This window comes from Oryx dammah, unplaced genomic scaffold (assembly GCF_014754425.2).
Source record: "Oryx dammah isolate SB20612 unplaced genomic scaffold, SCBI_Odam_1.1 HiC_scaffold_29, whole genome shotgun sequence".
Taxonomy (NCBI): domain Eukaryota; kingdom Metazoa; phylum Chordata; class Mammalia; order Artiodactyla; family Bovidae; genus Oryx; species Oryx dammah.
In genome coordinates, this window is record NW_024070213.1 from 101,428,885 (window position 1) to 101,446,937 (window position 18,053).

At 37.5% G+C, this 18,053-nt stretch overlaps 1 protein-coding gene across 1 annotated transcript in view; it reads left to right on the top strand.

The window, feature by feature from the left end:
• Positions 1 to 329: 329 nt before the first annotated feature.
• RASSF9 (Ras association domain family member 9) overlaps positions 330 to 18,053 on the top strand; it is a 32,754-nt gene continuing 15,030 nt past the window's right edge. The window contains exon 1 of the mRNA XM_040234473.1: positions 330 to 634. Within this exon, the coding sequence (XP_040090407.1) occupies positions 588 to 634 (47 nt within the window). The 5' untranslated portion in view covers positions 330 to 587. The remainder of the gene's footprint in view (positions 635 to 18,053) is intronic.

Here is an 18,053-nt window from a genome sequence, read left to right on the forward strand (position 1 = left end):
CTGCTGGCCTCGGTCAGATTACTTTTCACAGACTGGAGCTGGCTGGGAGGTGGGGGATATTAACTTTTAAATCTTTTGTATGTGTTCACTACACCTTGTGTGGTTGGGTGTGGAGAGCGGGGGAGGGGGTGGTTTCCAAAACTAGTGAAATTCCCATTCGTGGGTATTATCATGCCTGTGGGGTTGGCAGTTCTTTAAAGTTTAGCAAGTCTGCAAATAACTACAGAACACAATACAGTCCCCCTCCCTTCCTCTCTTGCTCTCTCTCTCTCTCTCTCTCTTTTTTTTTTCCTTTTCCTGCCTCCAAACGCCTTCTTGGAGGCTGAAGCTGGGCAGGTCTCCAAAGGTGCAGCAGTCACAACAATCCCGCAGTTCAAAGTTAAGCAGCAGTTGCACAACTTTCAGCCGCTCTCTTTAGGCGGCTACTAATGAGCTAAGAAACCAGGAGCATCTGAGGAGGTGAAGAGGAAGCTTCCAGTTCTCCTCCCTCCACTCTACAAATCCAACCCCCCCACCCCATCCCACCCCCACTCTCAGCCCCGAGAACTTTAAGATATCATCCTTGCTGTTCGCTGGCCTGGCGAACCATGGCTCCCTTTGGAAGAAACTTGCTAAAGACTCGGCATAAAAACAGGTAAAAGTTCAGCGTGTGTGTGTTCGGAAGCTTCTGTGTGAAAGTATGTGCACTGTGGTAGTTAGATTCTGATTAAAAAAGTTCTTGGGGGAATAAAGTCCTGTAGACTCAGGGCTTGTATTTGTACTCCACTGGTAACGATATTGTTGCAGTCGCAGTGACTGCAGTGACCGCAGTTGAAGGATCTCTGAAAATAAAAAATGATGTTTTTAACTCCTTTTTTTCTTCCTTTGGCCACTGCTGGTTCCACCGCCAGCATCCCGCTCTTTGTGCTTGTTGCCTTGCTTATTTGATAGTACTGGAATGGCAAGTTTTCTTTTGTGTCAGACAGGATTTTAATGTATTAGATGAAGATAGAACTAGAATTTATTAGCTACTAATTAGAAAAAAAAAAAAAACAGAACTGCTGATATCATCTGGAAACAATGCTTTGGCTCCCCTTTGAGTGGGGCATTCTTGAAACCTGGAAAGTTCCCAAAGTGAAAATATTCTGTAGAGAAACTTTTTGTGAACTCATTCTTTCGAAAATCTTTGAGAACTAGGTGATTTTAGGCACTGAAAAAGGATTCAAACAGATGTCCTCCTTAATCCTTACTATTTGATTTGATTTGCCATTTTTCAAGCCAGCAATGCCCATAGTGTAAATATATGTATTTCACATACATGCAAATTTTTCTTGATATGTATTTATGTGTGTGTCAGTCCTATTAAATACTTTATTAACTCAAATACCACATTTTTATGCCTAAAAAAATGTGAGGGTAACTGTAGAGATGGGCTTTACTTTTTAAATATATTTTGACACAAGGGCTTTTCCACAACTTTTCTCTCATGCTTGTTTGTACTTGCCATAATTTACTTAGTATAAATTTGAAAGAATGTAATTACATGGCAGGAATTGATATGATTATTTTAGAGGGTCTGCATGACATTATAGTGGTACAACTTTAAAGTCAATCTCTAGACTTTAATTTGGGCCTGAAAGTCTACTTGAAAAACACTGTCATTATCTCTTTCCAAGTGTCTTTAAAATTTGACTAAATTATAAGTTGACTAAAGTAACTTAAGAAATGAAAGCAACAATAATCAGTACTATCAAACTTTCTAAATATGTTTTATTATCTAATAATTTGAATACATATCACAAATATTTCTGATAGTTAATAAGACTATGTATATGTTAAATGTATCTTAAAGAAAGTGAAAGTATTAGTCACTCAGTGTCCAGCTCTTTGTAATCCCATGGACTGTAGCCCGCCAGGCTCCTCTGACCATGGAATTCTCCAGACAAGAATACTGGCGTGAGTAGCCATTCCCTCCTCCAAGGGATCTTCCCAACCCAGGCATTGAACCCAAGTCTCCTGCACAGCGTGCAGGCAAAATTTTTACTATCTGAGCTACCAGGGTAGTCTTTAAAAATATGGTAGTGATAGTTATCAAAAATAGGCTTGTATTTTAGTACTGCTGATGCATTAAAAATTATTTCAAACAATTCCCTATGCCAAAAGAAAATCCTTACTGCTTTTTGAAGGGTATTTCAGTACCATTATTTCTGAAGTGTGTTTGTTTAATGCTGTAAAGATATACAAAGATTACTTTGGGAAAGTTCATGGTGTTATGAAACAAGTTATGTTTTTGGTATAGTGATCTTTCTGAATAGCACCCCTGTAGATCAGAGTTGTTTTGTATTTGTGTGTGTGTGTGTTTTAAATAATTCAAGAATTCTGTCATTGGTACGCCAAATAACAGTACAACAAAACTGGGTACACCCCTGGGACTTCCCCCCACCCATGTCTACTTCCGTTGCCTCAAATTGACTCTTCAACATCTACCCATACAACTGGCTTTTTTTCAGGGAGGTGAGTATATGAACATTTTAATATGACCTTTTCTATGCAAAATTATGGAAAAGTGGAAGCAGACAATGAAAGACGGGGAAGCTTAATAGTATTTTAAGTTGCTCTGAGAAAATGGAATGGTATTGAAGCAATCAAAGGTGATGCTTTATTATGAACATGTGTTTTGGTGAAAGTGGTAATAATCTGTAATGACTGTAATAACTATGTTATTAAAGATTTGTGTTTTTCCAATCCTTAAGAAACACTTAAACCACAGAGGTGACTTGGGACGTAAAACTGTGGGTATTTCCAACTAAGCAGCTAAATAAGCCACGTGGTGTATTGAAAGAGAATTAATGTATGTTTGTTTGCTTCAAGGTTTAGTTTTGCTATAGATGAGATTTTTTTTTTGTTTTGTCTGTTTTGTCTTTCCATATTCTCAAAGGTGAAACTACAAGTGAAGTTTAGTTACAGGATTAAGTTTATCAGTTTCAGTTCCTGAGTTCTATAATGATTTAAATAATTATACTCCAAAACATGAAACCAAATAACTTTCCTTAAATGACAGGTGATTCATCCTTTGATTGATTCATTCTTTGATGATAAAACAGTTATCTGATAACAGCCAATGCATTCTTCAAGTACATAGTATACAATTCCTTGTAAAAAGTAAAGGAAGAATTTGAGCAATGTATTTGTATACACTGTGATATAAAGTGTATGCAGTTAAAAGATTATTTTATCTTTGTCGGCAGGGAAAAAATGAGGATTTTTGGAGGGAATATTAGGATTTTGAGATCATAAAATTTGAAGAAAGTTTGTTTATTGAAGTTTTCTCCATCATGTTCTCTCTCTTTTCAGTTTTGTTCACTCTTATTAATAGAATGATATTTAATCACCCAAGACTGAGTCTCTTAAGGTAGTTCTGTCAGTAGTCTCATAATACATGGATATTTGAGAGTGTTAAAGACAGATGAAAAACAAATGAAACTTCAAAGTATGAAGCATAGAAACTTTTAGAAAGCATGCCCTGTAAATGTTGAGGAGGGTAGAGCCATATCGGGCTGGTCCCCGGTTGGTTCAGTCGCTCAGCCATGTCCGACTCTTTGCAGCCTCTTGGACTGCTGCGCGCTAGGCTTGCCTGTCCATCACTGACCACCGCCATTGTCTACTCCCCATTGGTTCTATTCTCAGAAAAGTGCCCGACACGTGATGGACTTATATAGTACAGCTGTTTATGTAGTTTTATAAACTAAAAGTGTTACTTGTACTCAAATAAAAAAACATGGCAACATTCTATTCTCTCGTCATCGTCTGATATCACCTGGTATTATATAAATGTGAATACTCTATAAAGGATTAGTTGACAGTTGATGCAATCCAAAAACCAGGGAGATGGCCAAAAAAATTATATGGATTTGAACACTAAGCTAATCCTACCCTACCAGAACATATTTTCTAAATGTTAAGAATCAGTCAATTCAAAAACTGGAAAATAGTCTTCAGGAATACTGAGGATAATACTTGGTCACAAAACAATTTTATTTGGACACATAAACATTTTATGCTTTTCATTTCTAACTTTCATGTAAATATTTAAAAGAAATGGAGCCAATCTAAAATCTTTATGCTTCAATCAGAATAATTGTTTTACAACTTTCTGATCGTTATAATATTTAACAGGAAGAGTACACTTTTCAGAAGACCCTTTGGTCTCAGGAAGTGGACTGTTTACTTTGTTTCCAATAATAATTAGAATGTCCTGTGACGGAATCCCAAAGATTGAGGATTACCTTCTTATGCAACTTTTTGTTCACATAAAGAATAAAAATGTTGGAGAGTCTAGATATTTTCTTTTCAACGAGCACTTAAAGTTTATGAAAATGTTTTTTAAAAGTTGCCAGGTGGCTTTTGTTTCTCATAGAAACTCCAGAGAAGCAAATAATGAAGTGTGAATTCATTGGTATTTAAATGAACATTCAATAATTGAATTTAGATTATTAACATATTTAGGTATTCATATAAATTCCATCTGTGAGTGTGCTTATCTTTGTATTGTACTAAGTCACTTCAGTCTTGTCCAGCTCTTTGTGACCCTGGCAGGCTCCTCTGTCCATGGAATTCTCCAGGCAAGAATACTGGAGTGGGCTGCCACGCCCTCCTCCAGGGGGTCTTCCCAACCCAGGGATCGAACCTGCGTCTCTTATGTCTCCTGCAGTGACAGGCGGGTTCTTTACCACTAGCACCACCTTGGAAACCCCTACAATTCCTTGGTGTTTAGTAAAATTTGGGGGCAGAGAATTGGTTGGACTTTTTACCAAACCTTGCTAGAAGCAAAAAATTGCCATTGTAAAGCAGTACTTCATACGTTTATTGGAAATATAAAATTAGAATACTTTTTTCAGGTGATTCACTGAAAATTCACAATAATTATGAAAGAGTCTAATTGTGTGAATAAGACCTTATAATTATCGTTAGGTATCATTCACCTGGGCTTCTCAGGTGGGGCCAGTGGTAAAGAACCCTCATGCCAATGCAGGAGACACGTGTTTGATCCCTGGGTAGGGAAGCTGCCCTGGAGGAGGCCTTGCCAACTCACTCCAGTATTCTTGTCTGGAGAATCCCACAGACGGAGGAAGCTAACGGGCTACAGTCCATGGGGTCACAAAGAGTCTGACATGACTGAAGTGACTTAGCATGCATGGATGCACTATTCAGACAACTTGTCTTTCCTTTGGCATTTTACTATACCTTTATCAGAGGTGATAACAAGCTTTGTCCTAATATCAACTTGAAATCAAAAGTCTCCAAATATTTTGTAAAAAAAATTATTAGTAGTAAATAACATAGCTATATTGTTTTATGATTGACATATAATTTGCATTAAAATTTGCTTTTAAATGAATGAAAACATATCTAACCAAGTTTTCTAAAACCAGGTGCCTCATATTGCTCTCTGAAGCTCTGCATGCCACAAATACTTCATCAGAAGGAAGAATTAAGTTTTGTGCTCATGATAGAAATTGCTGGCAAGCCGGATGTTTTCTTTTTGTAATTAGAAGTATGGTAATTTATGAATTCTGTAAAACAGGAAATTATCATGTTCTATTTTGTCTAACCTCCAGTAAGTATTTGAAATGCCCCTGAAACTGACTTGAGAAATGCCAGATATTTGAGTACGTACATCTTTTCAGTTCCCAGGTGTTCCTGAAAGAGATTTCCCCTGATGATACCTGGTAACTTAAGCAGTTATTACTTGGCAGCAGACAGACAGTGCATTAGGAACAATGATTGGAATTCTCTAACCCTGGCAAAAATACCCTGAGAGCAGTGGCTGTGGTGAAATTGAGCCCTAGGTTAAATCTTGAATTGTTACTCAAAAAACTATAAGCCAACTTAGAGCCCAGTACATAAGATGCTTTATTATGCACCATATTAATTCATGAAACATGTACAGATGAAAATCTTAAGGATTTTTTTTAAGTATTTAAAAGTTTGTAGCTGGTTAACAGTTTTATTTATATGGCCTTTTTATTAGCTAGACTGTATGACTTAGAAAGTTTTGATGTTATTTGTTTGGTATATATTTGGGTAGATCTGATAACAGCTCTAATTCACAAAACTATGGCTCTCTTCTTTTGATTTTATTTCTAAAAATTGAAGAAAGTTGAAGTAGTAGTATGAGTTTACCTCTTCCAGGTAAATGTGGATGCCAGTCCTTGATAAGAAATCTCTTAGTAACATATTGGCTTCCTTAAACAAGGCAACATGCCATCTGCATTGTGTACACGTGACCGGAAAACATTCAGCATACTTCTGTGTAATAATGTTCTTTAGTGTATACTTGCTTAGGAGTTTTAAAAGATATCCATTTGGCCAAACATGCATAACAGATACAACATTGATTTCTTTATATTTCTTTTTTTAAAAAATGGATTGTGATTCAATTGTTGTGGAGACTATTGCAAGGCTACACCTTTTAGAGAAAGTTTGCATATCTGTTGATTGTAATTTGAAGTAATTACTAATGCAAATGGTCACCCAACAGCAAAGTATGTAATAATTACTTGTGTGAATGAAATAGAGTCTTAGGGAGATGTTTAGCATTGGCAGTGATCAGTGAACTATTTCAAGAACAAAAATGAGTGATGGGTATTAAATATGCTGACTGACAAGGCAAATTACTCTCAATGGTTTATATCTGCAGGCTAGAATACCCTCTGTTTTTATAAGTAAAGTGACTTAAGATACTTATAAAAAATTCTCATAGAGTATACACTCAGTGAGATCAGGGACCTCTCCTGTCTTGTTTCTTTCTAGATAAAATTGAGTAGGTGCTCAATAAAACCTGTTGATTGAACAAATGAATTCATATACTCTCCAAATACAGCTGGTCCCCATAAAGCATTTGCATCAGAGTTGTACATTTGTGGTGAACAGATCATGGGTAGTCAAAGAATGAATACATAAATTCATGGCTGACCTCTCATCATCCCTGCTTCTAGGCCCAAGTCCTTGCTTTCAGATGGTTAAGGGCCATCTATGAGAAATAGAGGCTGTAAGAGACTTTTACTGTACTCCTGGTAAAAAACAAACCAAGGCACAGGGTGATTCATTCTTCTCTAGGGATGCTTTCACTTCCGCTCATGCTCCTTGAATGTAGCCATGAATGTATGTGAGTTAGGTTTGGCGGGTGACGGTAGCTGGCTACTCTAGACCCCACTGCTGAATGTAGCACGTTTCCTCCTTCTGTGGAGACAAGAGGGCAATACAATTGGGGAACTGTTTGTTTTCTCACATGAAAGGAGGATTTATGCTCTTTGTATAAGACAATTACAGTTATGAGACAACGGGACAATGCTAGAAATAGGCAGAAAGTAATCTTAATTGAGAACTCCATTTCTTTAGTCACCTAGAGTTTAGGTCTTATCTCGGATTTGCCATCACTGGTTGTGTGCATCTTTTTTTTAGTCTTTATTGAATTTGTTACAATATTGCTTCTGTATTATGTTTTGGTTTTTTTGGCCTCAAGGCATGTAGTATCTTCTCTCCTGAGTAGGGATGGAACCCAAACCCTCTGCATTGGAAGGCAAAGTCTTAATTACTGGACTGCCTGGACAGTCCCTATTTTATCTTTCTAATACAACAATAACAGTAACAAAAGCAAGCAAAGGCAAATTTTTTTTTAACAGAAAACAGAAAAACTCTGTAAAGCAGTTATCCTGCAAAGGCAAAATGTTAAGTTTGACAGTTGAAGAGATTGCTTTTTAAGTAGAGGAAATACACAATTATGATTAATAATACACTAAAGTCATTATGGGGCCTCGGAATGTGACTGTGCAAATGAGGAAGCCCTTATGCCTCAACTTCATTAGATTCAGAGTAAATCCATTTATAACACATCTTAAAACACTTACTATGTGCACTAAGTAATTTACATAATACTTAAAATTGCCCTGTGAAGAAGGTACGAATTTTCCCCCTGTTTCGTACATTAGTTAAGACCCAGAGTAGTGCAACAATTAGTAAGTGGCAGAGACAGAATTTGAATCCATCCTGTTAACCATTATTTTGCATGGTTTATTTAGTATTTATTTTTCTCATCTCTAAAACAGAGTTAATCGTAAACCATGAAGAATTTGGATTAAATCTGAATATAAATAAAAACTTAGCACAGTACTAGGACAGTAAAAATTCAGTAAATATTCACTCCTTGTTCAAGTCTCTTGGATTAAATATGTTATGAAGTATATCTTAATTTTTTAATACCTAAACATGATATTTTGGGCTTCAAAATTTCAACCTTGACTCACTAGAACTCTGGTCTCTTTTCCTGATCACCACTGATCTCTTTTCTTCCCTAGATACAAAGAGGTAACATCAAAAATTACCAAATGTAATTAAAAATAAGTATATAAATGTTGCACAGTACTAACTTTGGATCTTGATGAAATATTTCAATTCTGACAGTTTTAGCTTTAATTGTCACACCTCATCTTAGCAAAAATTATGAGATGATTAATGATTTTGCAATGTATAGAATAGGGCTTCCCAGGTGGCGCTAGTGGTAAAGGACCTCCTGCCAATGCAGGGATCGCAAGAGACATGAGTTCCCTCCCTGGGTAGGGAAGATCCCCTGGAGGAAGGCATGACAACTCACTCCAGTATTCTTGCCTAGAGAATCCCATGGACCGGGGAGCCTAGTGGGCTACAGTTCATAGCGTTGCCGTCAGACATGAGTGAAGTGACTTAGCATGCAGCAATGCTCAGCATAGTTTAAGAGACAGTTCTTTATGTGCCTCTGTGAACTTTAACTAAAATGAAATGATACATAATTTGAATATTTTAGTATTATCTTTGTTTAATAATATGAGAGACTGAATTAGATACTTAAGGTGTCTTGCATGTTTCAAGCTTCTGTGATTTTAAAATTCCCTCTGCAGAATATAATTCAATTTTCTTGTCCTGCTTTTTATGCCTTTTCAAGAAAACTTTTAAAAATGGAATTGAAAGAAAGATTTTTTCTTGTAATTTTATTTTACTTAAACATCTCATGCATTGCCACATAACCTCCACCATGAAAGGTAACATTATGGTAAAAGTCAAATGGTTTATTTTCAATTATAAAGAGACATAATTAGTTTATAAATTATAATATCTAAGAATTATTGAGTATTTGCTAAGCACAATTTTAAGTTTAGTAGCACAAATGTAAAAATATTAGGAATAGCTATCATTTTATTTTATTTCTTCAGGACTGGTAAACTCTGTATTTTGAATTGTACCAAACATGCAAAGACACAACCTCATTCCTAAGAGATTAAACTCCTAATTGAGAAAACAGCACTATAGTAGCTCATGCATGAAATTGTTTTCTAAAAATCACTCTTCCATGGGAAACTATCATTGACAGGGTAAATAAAGTCATAATCTTTATACTACAATTTAAAAAAAGGAAAGTATAATCTTTTAGAGGTGAGGAAGGCTGTTCCTCTGTAAAGTAGCTGCTCACTAAATGGTTTTGATTGACTCTAAATAGAAATGCATAATAGAGAAGTAAATGGAGAAAAATAAAAGGAGCATTGTCATAATTAGATAGTGTTTATTAGTGTTTATTAAACTCCCACAGTCAGGTGACATGCTTGGACAAGAGAAGGGAACACAACAACGTATATAAAGAGAGGTGGGAGAGGACTGAATCATACAAAGCTAAGAATGACTCAGGGTGATCAAAAGAGAAGAACTCAGGAAGCAGGCAGAAAAAGGGTCAGTTTGGCAAGAATCCAGAATCTTGCTTGCGTTGGTGAAAACAATATTTTACAATTGAGAAAAATGTTAAGGATGTGTTTATATAACAGTAATAGACTTACAGTCAACTTTAATTGACTGATGTTTATTCTAATAATCATGTTAAACTGGTCAGTCTATCAGTTTATAGAATTGAGTTGTTCTACTATTTTGTGGATCTTTTTAAATTTTAGCTCTACTAATGCAGATAGTGGTACAATTTCAACAAATTTTCATCCTCACTAATTATGGTTATAACTGGTAGGAATTTTGTGTCTGGGTTTTACTGATGTACTACACAGTATATACTTGGTCTCAACCAATGACTGAGATATTTGATAGCCACCTAAGATGTCTTTGGTTACTCTTATGCTCCTCATTTACTCTGATTTTTTTCAGTCCTTCTAGAATTCCCTGCAGTTATGGTTAACAGGAGATATGTAAGAACTCTTAGCAGTGAATCAGCTTGAGAGAGACCACAGACCTTCTTGGGCTTCCCAGCTGGTGCTATTGCTAAAGGACCCATCTGCCAACACAGGCGACAATAGACATGGGTTTGATGCCTGGGAAGATCCACTGGAGGAGAGCATGGCAGCCCACTCCAGTATTCTTGCCTGGAAAATCCCATGGACAGACGAGCCTGGCGGGCTACAGTCTGCAGGGCAGCAAAGACTCAGACATGACTGAAGTGACTTAGCATGCATACCCCCACAGATTTTGAGAGTAGAACTTGTAGATGTGTATTTTTAGCTTTGTACATAATTGCCTTTGTCTGGAAGCTATGAGAGATGCTATTGAACAACCATGGATGTCTCCATGGAGTAGACATATAATAACTACAATCTCATAAGAAGAAAAGAATTGTACACAATTAGCAAAAGCACTGGAGAAGGCAATGGCAACCCACTCCAGTGTTCTTGCCTGAGGAATCCCAGGGACGGGGAAGCCTGGTGGGCTGCCATCTATGGGGTCACACAGAGTCAGACACGACTGACACGACTTAGCAGCAGCAGCAGCAGCAGCAGCAAAAGCACTTATGAAACTATAGTGGACCTTTGAGTTCTACCATTTTTAATGCACAGTAAGTCAGGCACTTTATAGCAGGCAACCACAAAGTATTAGATTTAATTTCTTGACTGCTTGTTCTTCTACTTTGGTACTGAAAGTCAAAGAACTTTTTCTTAGAATTAATAATAGGCATGGAACTTAGACTAAGTTTTTTTTTTTTTTTTAATGATCATTTTTAGTGGTTCTACTTTTAGTTAGGAGAACTTGCTTAATCGCAGTTTAGAGAATAAAGTAAAATGGCAGCTTTTGCTATGCAATGCCTTATGTAGTCTCAGCATATAATAGTATTGCTTTATTATCTACCTTAGCATCTGAAAATAAAACATTCTCAACTCTCCCACTCTATCAGATTTGGCATCTACTTGTATATATTTCCCTTGTTTGGACTCAAGATAATGGTTATTTGATGATTTTTAAAAATTCAAAACTATCAAATGAACCTCTTTCTTTGGGGGCATTATTAAGATTAAATGTGAATCAAACATGGACCTTACTTTAAGGAAATTGTTGCTCGGTAGACACACAAGCATACTTTAAATAATTAAAATACAGGCAGGTATTTTAAAACATCATAATAAAATCTATGTTTTCAACAAAAATATTTATTTACCTTAAGATGTGTGCCACACGTTTTTCTATGTGTTGCAGATAAAAAAGTGAGAAAGACAGTCAATCTCTCTATTCTTATTGAGGTTATAGTGCCGTGGTGGTCAGGCAGACAGTAAGCAAACAGTAAATGAACAAGAAATTTCAGGTAGAGATTACAGTTATAGGAATCACTACAGAGACAGAACTTAAAAGAATTCAAAACTGAGTGGGAGGGCATGATAGAAAGTATCAGGATGGGAAGAAAGCCCAATCAATGATAACTACAATTTGGGCTGTGAGTAAATAGGAATATAGTCGTATCATCATGAAGAAAAGAAAAAAATGGCAAGAGTAATTTGAGGGAGCAAAGACCATGAGGGTGAAGAGTAAAAATATTCAAGGGGTGTACTTTGGATGTTACCAAATATTCCACCTCCAAACACCTGGTGTTTGGACACAACGCACATTGAAAGCAGCCTTTCATCCAGCCTACTCCCATCCCACCTGACATCCATATGGGACTGATTAATATGGAACATACTGCACCTGGAATGGGACTTTAAAGGCAAAACACACTAGTTTCCCAGCCAAGAGCTTCAAGCTGACTAATCCTATGTTAAACCCACTCATTCTTCATACAGCATTTCACTGCCATCATCTTAGTGAGCCTTCACTCATTGCCTTTGGTTGAAATTACTTCCAAACATGGTCATGACTTCCATGAGATTATGTATTCTACTGTATAAAGACTAGATTATTTTTACTTTCTTTTATTTTTAATTGGAGGATAACTGCTGTACAACAACATGAATCAGCTATAAATATACCTATATCCACTCCCTCTTGAACCTCGCTCACAATATTTTTACTTTCTTATCCCCAGGCCTCCCTGTCCATCACCAACTCCCGGAGTCCACCCAAACCCATGTCCATTGAGTCGGTGATGCCATCCAACCATCTCATCCTCTGCCATCCCCTTCTCCTCCTACCTTCAATCTTTCCCAGCATCAGAGTCTTTTCCAATGAGTCAACTCTTCACATCAGGTAGCCAAAGTATTGGAGTTTCAGCTTCAACATTAGTCCTTCCAATGAATATCCAGGACTGATCATCTCCTTTAGGATGGACTGGTTGGATCTCCTTGCAGTCCAAGGGACTCTCAAGAGTCTTCTCCAACACCACAGTTCAAAAGCATCAATTCTTTGACACTCAGCTTTCTTTATAGTCCAACTCTTACATCCATACCTGACCACTGGAAAAACCATAGCTTTGACTAGATGGACCTTTGTTGACAAAGTGATGTCTCTGCTTTTAATATGCTGTCTAGGTTGGTCATAACTTTCCTTCCAAGGAGTAAGCATCTTTTAATGTCATGGCTGCAATCACCATCTGCAGTGATTCTGGAGCCCCCCAAAATAAATTCAGCCACTGTTTCCACTGTTTCCCCAAAGTGATGGGAATGGATGCCATGAACTTAGTTTCCTGAATGTTGAGCTTTAAGCCAACTTTTTCACTCTCCTCTTTCACTTTCATCAAGAGGCTCTTTAGTTCTTCTTCTCTTTCTGCCATAAGGGTGGTGTCATCTGCATATCTGAGGTTATTGATATTTCTCCCAGCAATCTTGATTCCAGCTTGTGCTTCCTCCAGCCCAGCGTTTCTTATGATGTACTCTACATATAAGTTAAATAAGCAGGGTGACAATATACAGCCTTAACATACTCTTTTTCCTATTTGGAATCAGTCTGTTGTTCCATGTCCAGTTCTAACTGTTGCTTCCTGACCTGCATACAGGTTTCTCAAGCGACAGATCAGGTGGTCTGGTATTCCCATCTCTTTCAGAATTTTCCACAGTTTCTTGTGATCCACACAGTCAAAAGCTTTGGCATAGTCAATAAAGCAGAAATAGATGTTTTTCTGGAATTCTCTTGCTTTTTTGATGTTCCAGCAGATGTTTCAATTTGATCTCTGGTTCCTCTGCCTTTTCTAAAACCAGCTTGAACATTTGGAAGTTCACAGTTCACATATTGCTGAAGCCTGGCTTGGAAAATTTTGAGCATTACTTTACTAGCATGTGAGATGAGTGCAGTTGTGTGGTAGTTTGAGCATTTTTGGCATTGCCTTTCTTTGGGATTGGAATGAAAACTGACCTTTTCCAGTCCTGTGTATATAGTGAGACAAGAAATGAGTCATTAAAAACCTGGAAGATACATATTGTATCAGTTATCATTTACTGATAATAAAAGCATCATAAAAAATAGTGGCTGAAAACAACTTTTTTTTTTTTTTTGGCCACATGGGGTCTTAGTTGCAGCATGTGGGGGTCTAGTTGCAACATGTGGGATCTAGTTTCCCAACCAAGGATAGAACCTGGGCATCTTGCATTGGGAGAATGGAGTTTTAGCCATTGGACTACCAGGTAAGTTCCAGCAATGCGTTATTTGCTTTGATTTTCTGGGTAAACTGGGATTGATTTTCTGGGTAAACTGGGATCGTTATTCTGGTTTTTACTTGAGCTCTCTCATGAGCCACTGTGAGTTAGTCAAGTCTTAGAGTCCAGTGGGTCAACTGGTCAACTGAGATGGCTGGATCTCCCTGTCTCTCCATGTGGTCTTTCATCTCAAGTTTTTTCATTAAACAGTGGTCTCAGAACAGCATTCCAGGAGGAAGAAGGCGAAGTTGCAAGATTTCTTGAAGCCTGGACTCTAGAACTTGCACATGTGGTTTTCATAGCATTCTATTGGCCATACTTAGTCCCAAGGTCTATTCAAGGAAAAAGAAATAGATTCCATGTTTCAATGGAAAAAGCTGCAAAGAATTAGTGGCCACCCCTGCATGACATCTACATTTATTGAGTATGCAGAAGCAAGGGCCACGTCGGAACTGAAAAGTAGAAAGGGAAAGGAAGAAAGAGTAAAGTTATGAAGTCAAAGGAACAGACTACTACAATAATGAGAGGAAAAGGCCACAACAAAAATCTTATAAAGAGGTCAAGTCAGATCAGTTCCAAAAATAGCAATTGGATTTAGAGATTACATCTTTAATAAAGCTAGGAAAAAATGTGTCTGCTGTGGGTGTGTGGTGGTGGAAGTCACTTTAAAGTGGTTGCTATTGGAAAGAGGTGAATTGGAGAAAGTGACTGTGGGTTATTATTTGAGTTTGTGAAGGAAGGATGGTTGAGATGTGTGTGTGGTCAAATTGTGTGACCTGATTGTAGGAAGGACCAGAAGTAAAGATACAAGATATAAAGAGTTTGAAGAGTGAAGAGAAGTCGCTCAGTTGTGTCCGACTCTGCGACCCCATGGACTTTAGCCCGATTTTCCAGGCGTGAATACTGGAGTGGGTTGCCGTTTCCTTCTCCAGGGGATCTTCCCGGCCTAGGGATCGAAACCGGGTCTCCCACATTGCAGGCAGACGCTTTTCTGTCCAAGCTACAAGGGAAGCAAGAAGGGATAAACTGGGACTTCCCTGGTGGTCCAGTGGTTAAGAATCCACCCTGCAATGCAGGGAACAGGGGTTTGACCCCTGGTTGGTGAACTAAGACCGCACATGCCCCGAAGCAGCAGAGCCCCTGCACTGCAGCTACTTAGCCTGAGCTCCACAATTAGAGAATTCTGTGCGTCTCAACAAAAGATCCCACATGACGCAATGAAGATGCCATGTGCTGCAGCTGAGATCCCACTCAGCCAAATAAATAAAAATGAAGTTATTTTAAAACATTATAAAAGAAGGGATAAGTGAAGCAAAGTCCTAGAGGATGTGGAGACAGTGACATTCAGAGGCTATTGAAGAGTTAAAAACTTTGAGAAGGTAAATGGATGTAAGATAATTTTCATATAGATGACCAATGTTTTTCTTTTATGGGTAATATTTTCAAGTAGCTCTTTAAAAAAATGGCATGAGGCCCTGGTATATTCTTATTTCTATAAGTAATTTACTTGTTGCTCTTTAGGTAATTGATTTGTGACTAATGTGAAGAGATGATTATTTTAGATAAAACTTCCAGTTGGAAGTCACAGTTTATTACTGTTTGTTATAGACCATGTTCAGAATGTAGAAATCAGGAGTAAAGGGGCTCCTCTTATGTTTTCAGCTATCCTACTGGAAATTCAAATTCTTACATGTTTCTAGTGCCATTCAAATCTGCCAGCATATTTCAGAACGCATTTAGAGCGGGGACGAGTAGGTGGCTGCAGGCTGAAAATCACTGTCATTAGAAAACAGCTTCCACTAAGAAGGCAAAACCAATTATGGGCTTAGCTGCCAAAAGGAAAACGAATGTTAGTAGTTGACATAACTACAGCTATTGTTAAACTAAATATTCAGGCTGGGTAACTTTCCTTTAATGAATATGCTCTGTTGTTATGAAATATTTCTTTACAAAGTACAAATCAATAAGGAAACTTTAGGTATTTGTGAAGCACAAGTAACGCTTGGAAGTAAGCCCTAGAATTTCCAGTAAGATTAGATATTTTCTCAGAATTTCATCTGGTAAACACTACATGTTAATAGTTACATTTTGAGTATAATCAACTTCCGGAATCTGAACTATACGCTTAGTTTACTTAACCCCCAGTAATCTCCGATACACATTCTTTACACATCCCCTTCCCTTTTCTCTGTTTATGGAAATCATGTATAGTATTTATAGGACGCTGCAGTGATGGAATGTTTAGTTTCTCTTAGCCTATATGACTGGCTTATATTATTACACCCTAGAAAATTAAAACTGGTATTAGTAATGCATAGAACTAGTGATTGTTTCTGTGTATATGTATGCATAAAATGTTAATTTCCAAGATAGTTTTAATATTTTGCTGCCCTTATTTTTCATAGAATGATTAATTTTCTGAAGGACTCTAGTTTTAAAACTATTTGAATAAAATGTGAATAAAATAGTTTGTGCTTAATGAAAACTATTTGATAGCACTATTTTCATGCTTTATCTATCAAAACAGTAATCCAAATTTGCATAGCAGCCTAAGCAAGGACTTGTATTATTTGTGACTGACACGATAGATCTGTGATTATCTCTTCCTGAGACTGCAGTACTATGATCTCAAAAATGTTACTTCAGAGGGCATGCGTTATTCTCTGGGTAAAATAACCAGTTATTTTAGCTTGTGGACACAGAGAGATTTCTTACCATTTGTCTGCTTCGTTAATTTTAGTTGTGTTCAGACTTTGTTTTGTGTGTGTCTAAGTGTGTCGCAAAGAGTCGGACACGACTGAGCGACTGAACTGAACTGAACTGAAGTGTGTAAACCATTCCCTTATATTTTTGGGCTCCAAAATCACTGCAGATGGTGATTGCAGCCATGACATTAAAAGATGCTTACTCCTTGGAAGGAAAGTTATGACCAACCTAGATAGCACGTTAAAAAGCAGAGACATTACTTTGCCAACAAAGGTCCATCTAGTCAAGGTTATGGTTTTTCCAGTGGTCATGTATGGATGTGAGAATTGGACTGTGAAGAAAGCTGAGCACCGAAGAATTGATGCTTTTGAACTGTGGTGCTGGAGAAAATTCTTAAGAGTCCCTTGGACTGCAAGGGGATCCAACCAGTCCATTCTAAAGGAGATCAGTCCTAGGTGTTCATTGGAAGGACTGGTGTTGAAGCTGAAACTCGAATACTTTGGCCACCTGATGCGAAGAGCTGACTCATTGGAAAAGACTCTGATGCTGGGAGGGATTGGGGGCAGGAGGAAAAGGGGACAACAGAGGATGAGATGGCTGGATGGCATCACCGACTCGATGGACATGAGTTTGAGTGAATTCTGGGAGTTGGTGATGGACAGGGAGGCCTGGCGTGCTGTGATTCATGGGGTCGCAAAGAGTCGGACACGACTGAGCAACTGAACTGAAATGTGTAAACATTACAGAGTCAAAATTGTCACTTAATAGTTTTGTTTTTGTTTTTTTTTTTAATTTTATGGGTAGTGTAGAGGAATACAAAGTTTTCCTTGACCCTGTTAAGTTCCATGCCTGGTTCTGAAAATTAAATGACCAAAAACAGACTGACAAGAGAAAAGCATTCAAATTGATTTATTGTAAGTTTTACATGACACAGGAGCCTTCTTAAGGAAATGAAGATCTAAAGAAATGGTTAAATCCCAATTGTTTTATGCTAGGTTTAATGAAGAATGCACAGTCATGGAGAAGTGTGGTAGATAGGTCAAAGAATACAAAGTATGTATAGTAAACTGGGAGAAATTTAATGGAGTCTGTTTGGATTCTTCTCTTCACTTTGTATTCAGAGATAAGAGTGCTCCTTTCCTTCAGATATAGGAAGGGTGTCTCTCACCTGAGGGTGCTAGGATCACTTTCAGGGGAGAGGCTTGGATGGAATGTCCACGTGAACTCCCCATTTCTCCCATTTGCTAGAACTCCTTCCGCTTAAAATACTCAAGGTACGATATTTTGAAGTATCATGTATTGAGTCCCATCAATAGTATATTTGCTTTACTTCACATGGCTTCATGGTGCATTAAGGTGATCAATGTTTAAGTACAGAAAATAGCCCAAACAAAATAGATTTTGAAAGTCAATATAGCTTTAAAAATGTGTTTAGTTTTGATCATGCTGGGTCTTCATTGCTGTGCACAGGCTCTCTAGTTGTGGCGAGTGGGTTTCTCATCGTGG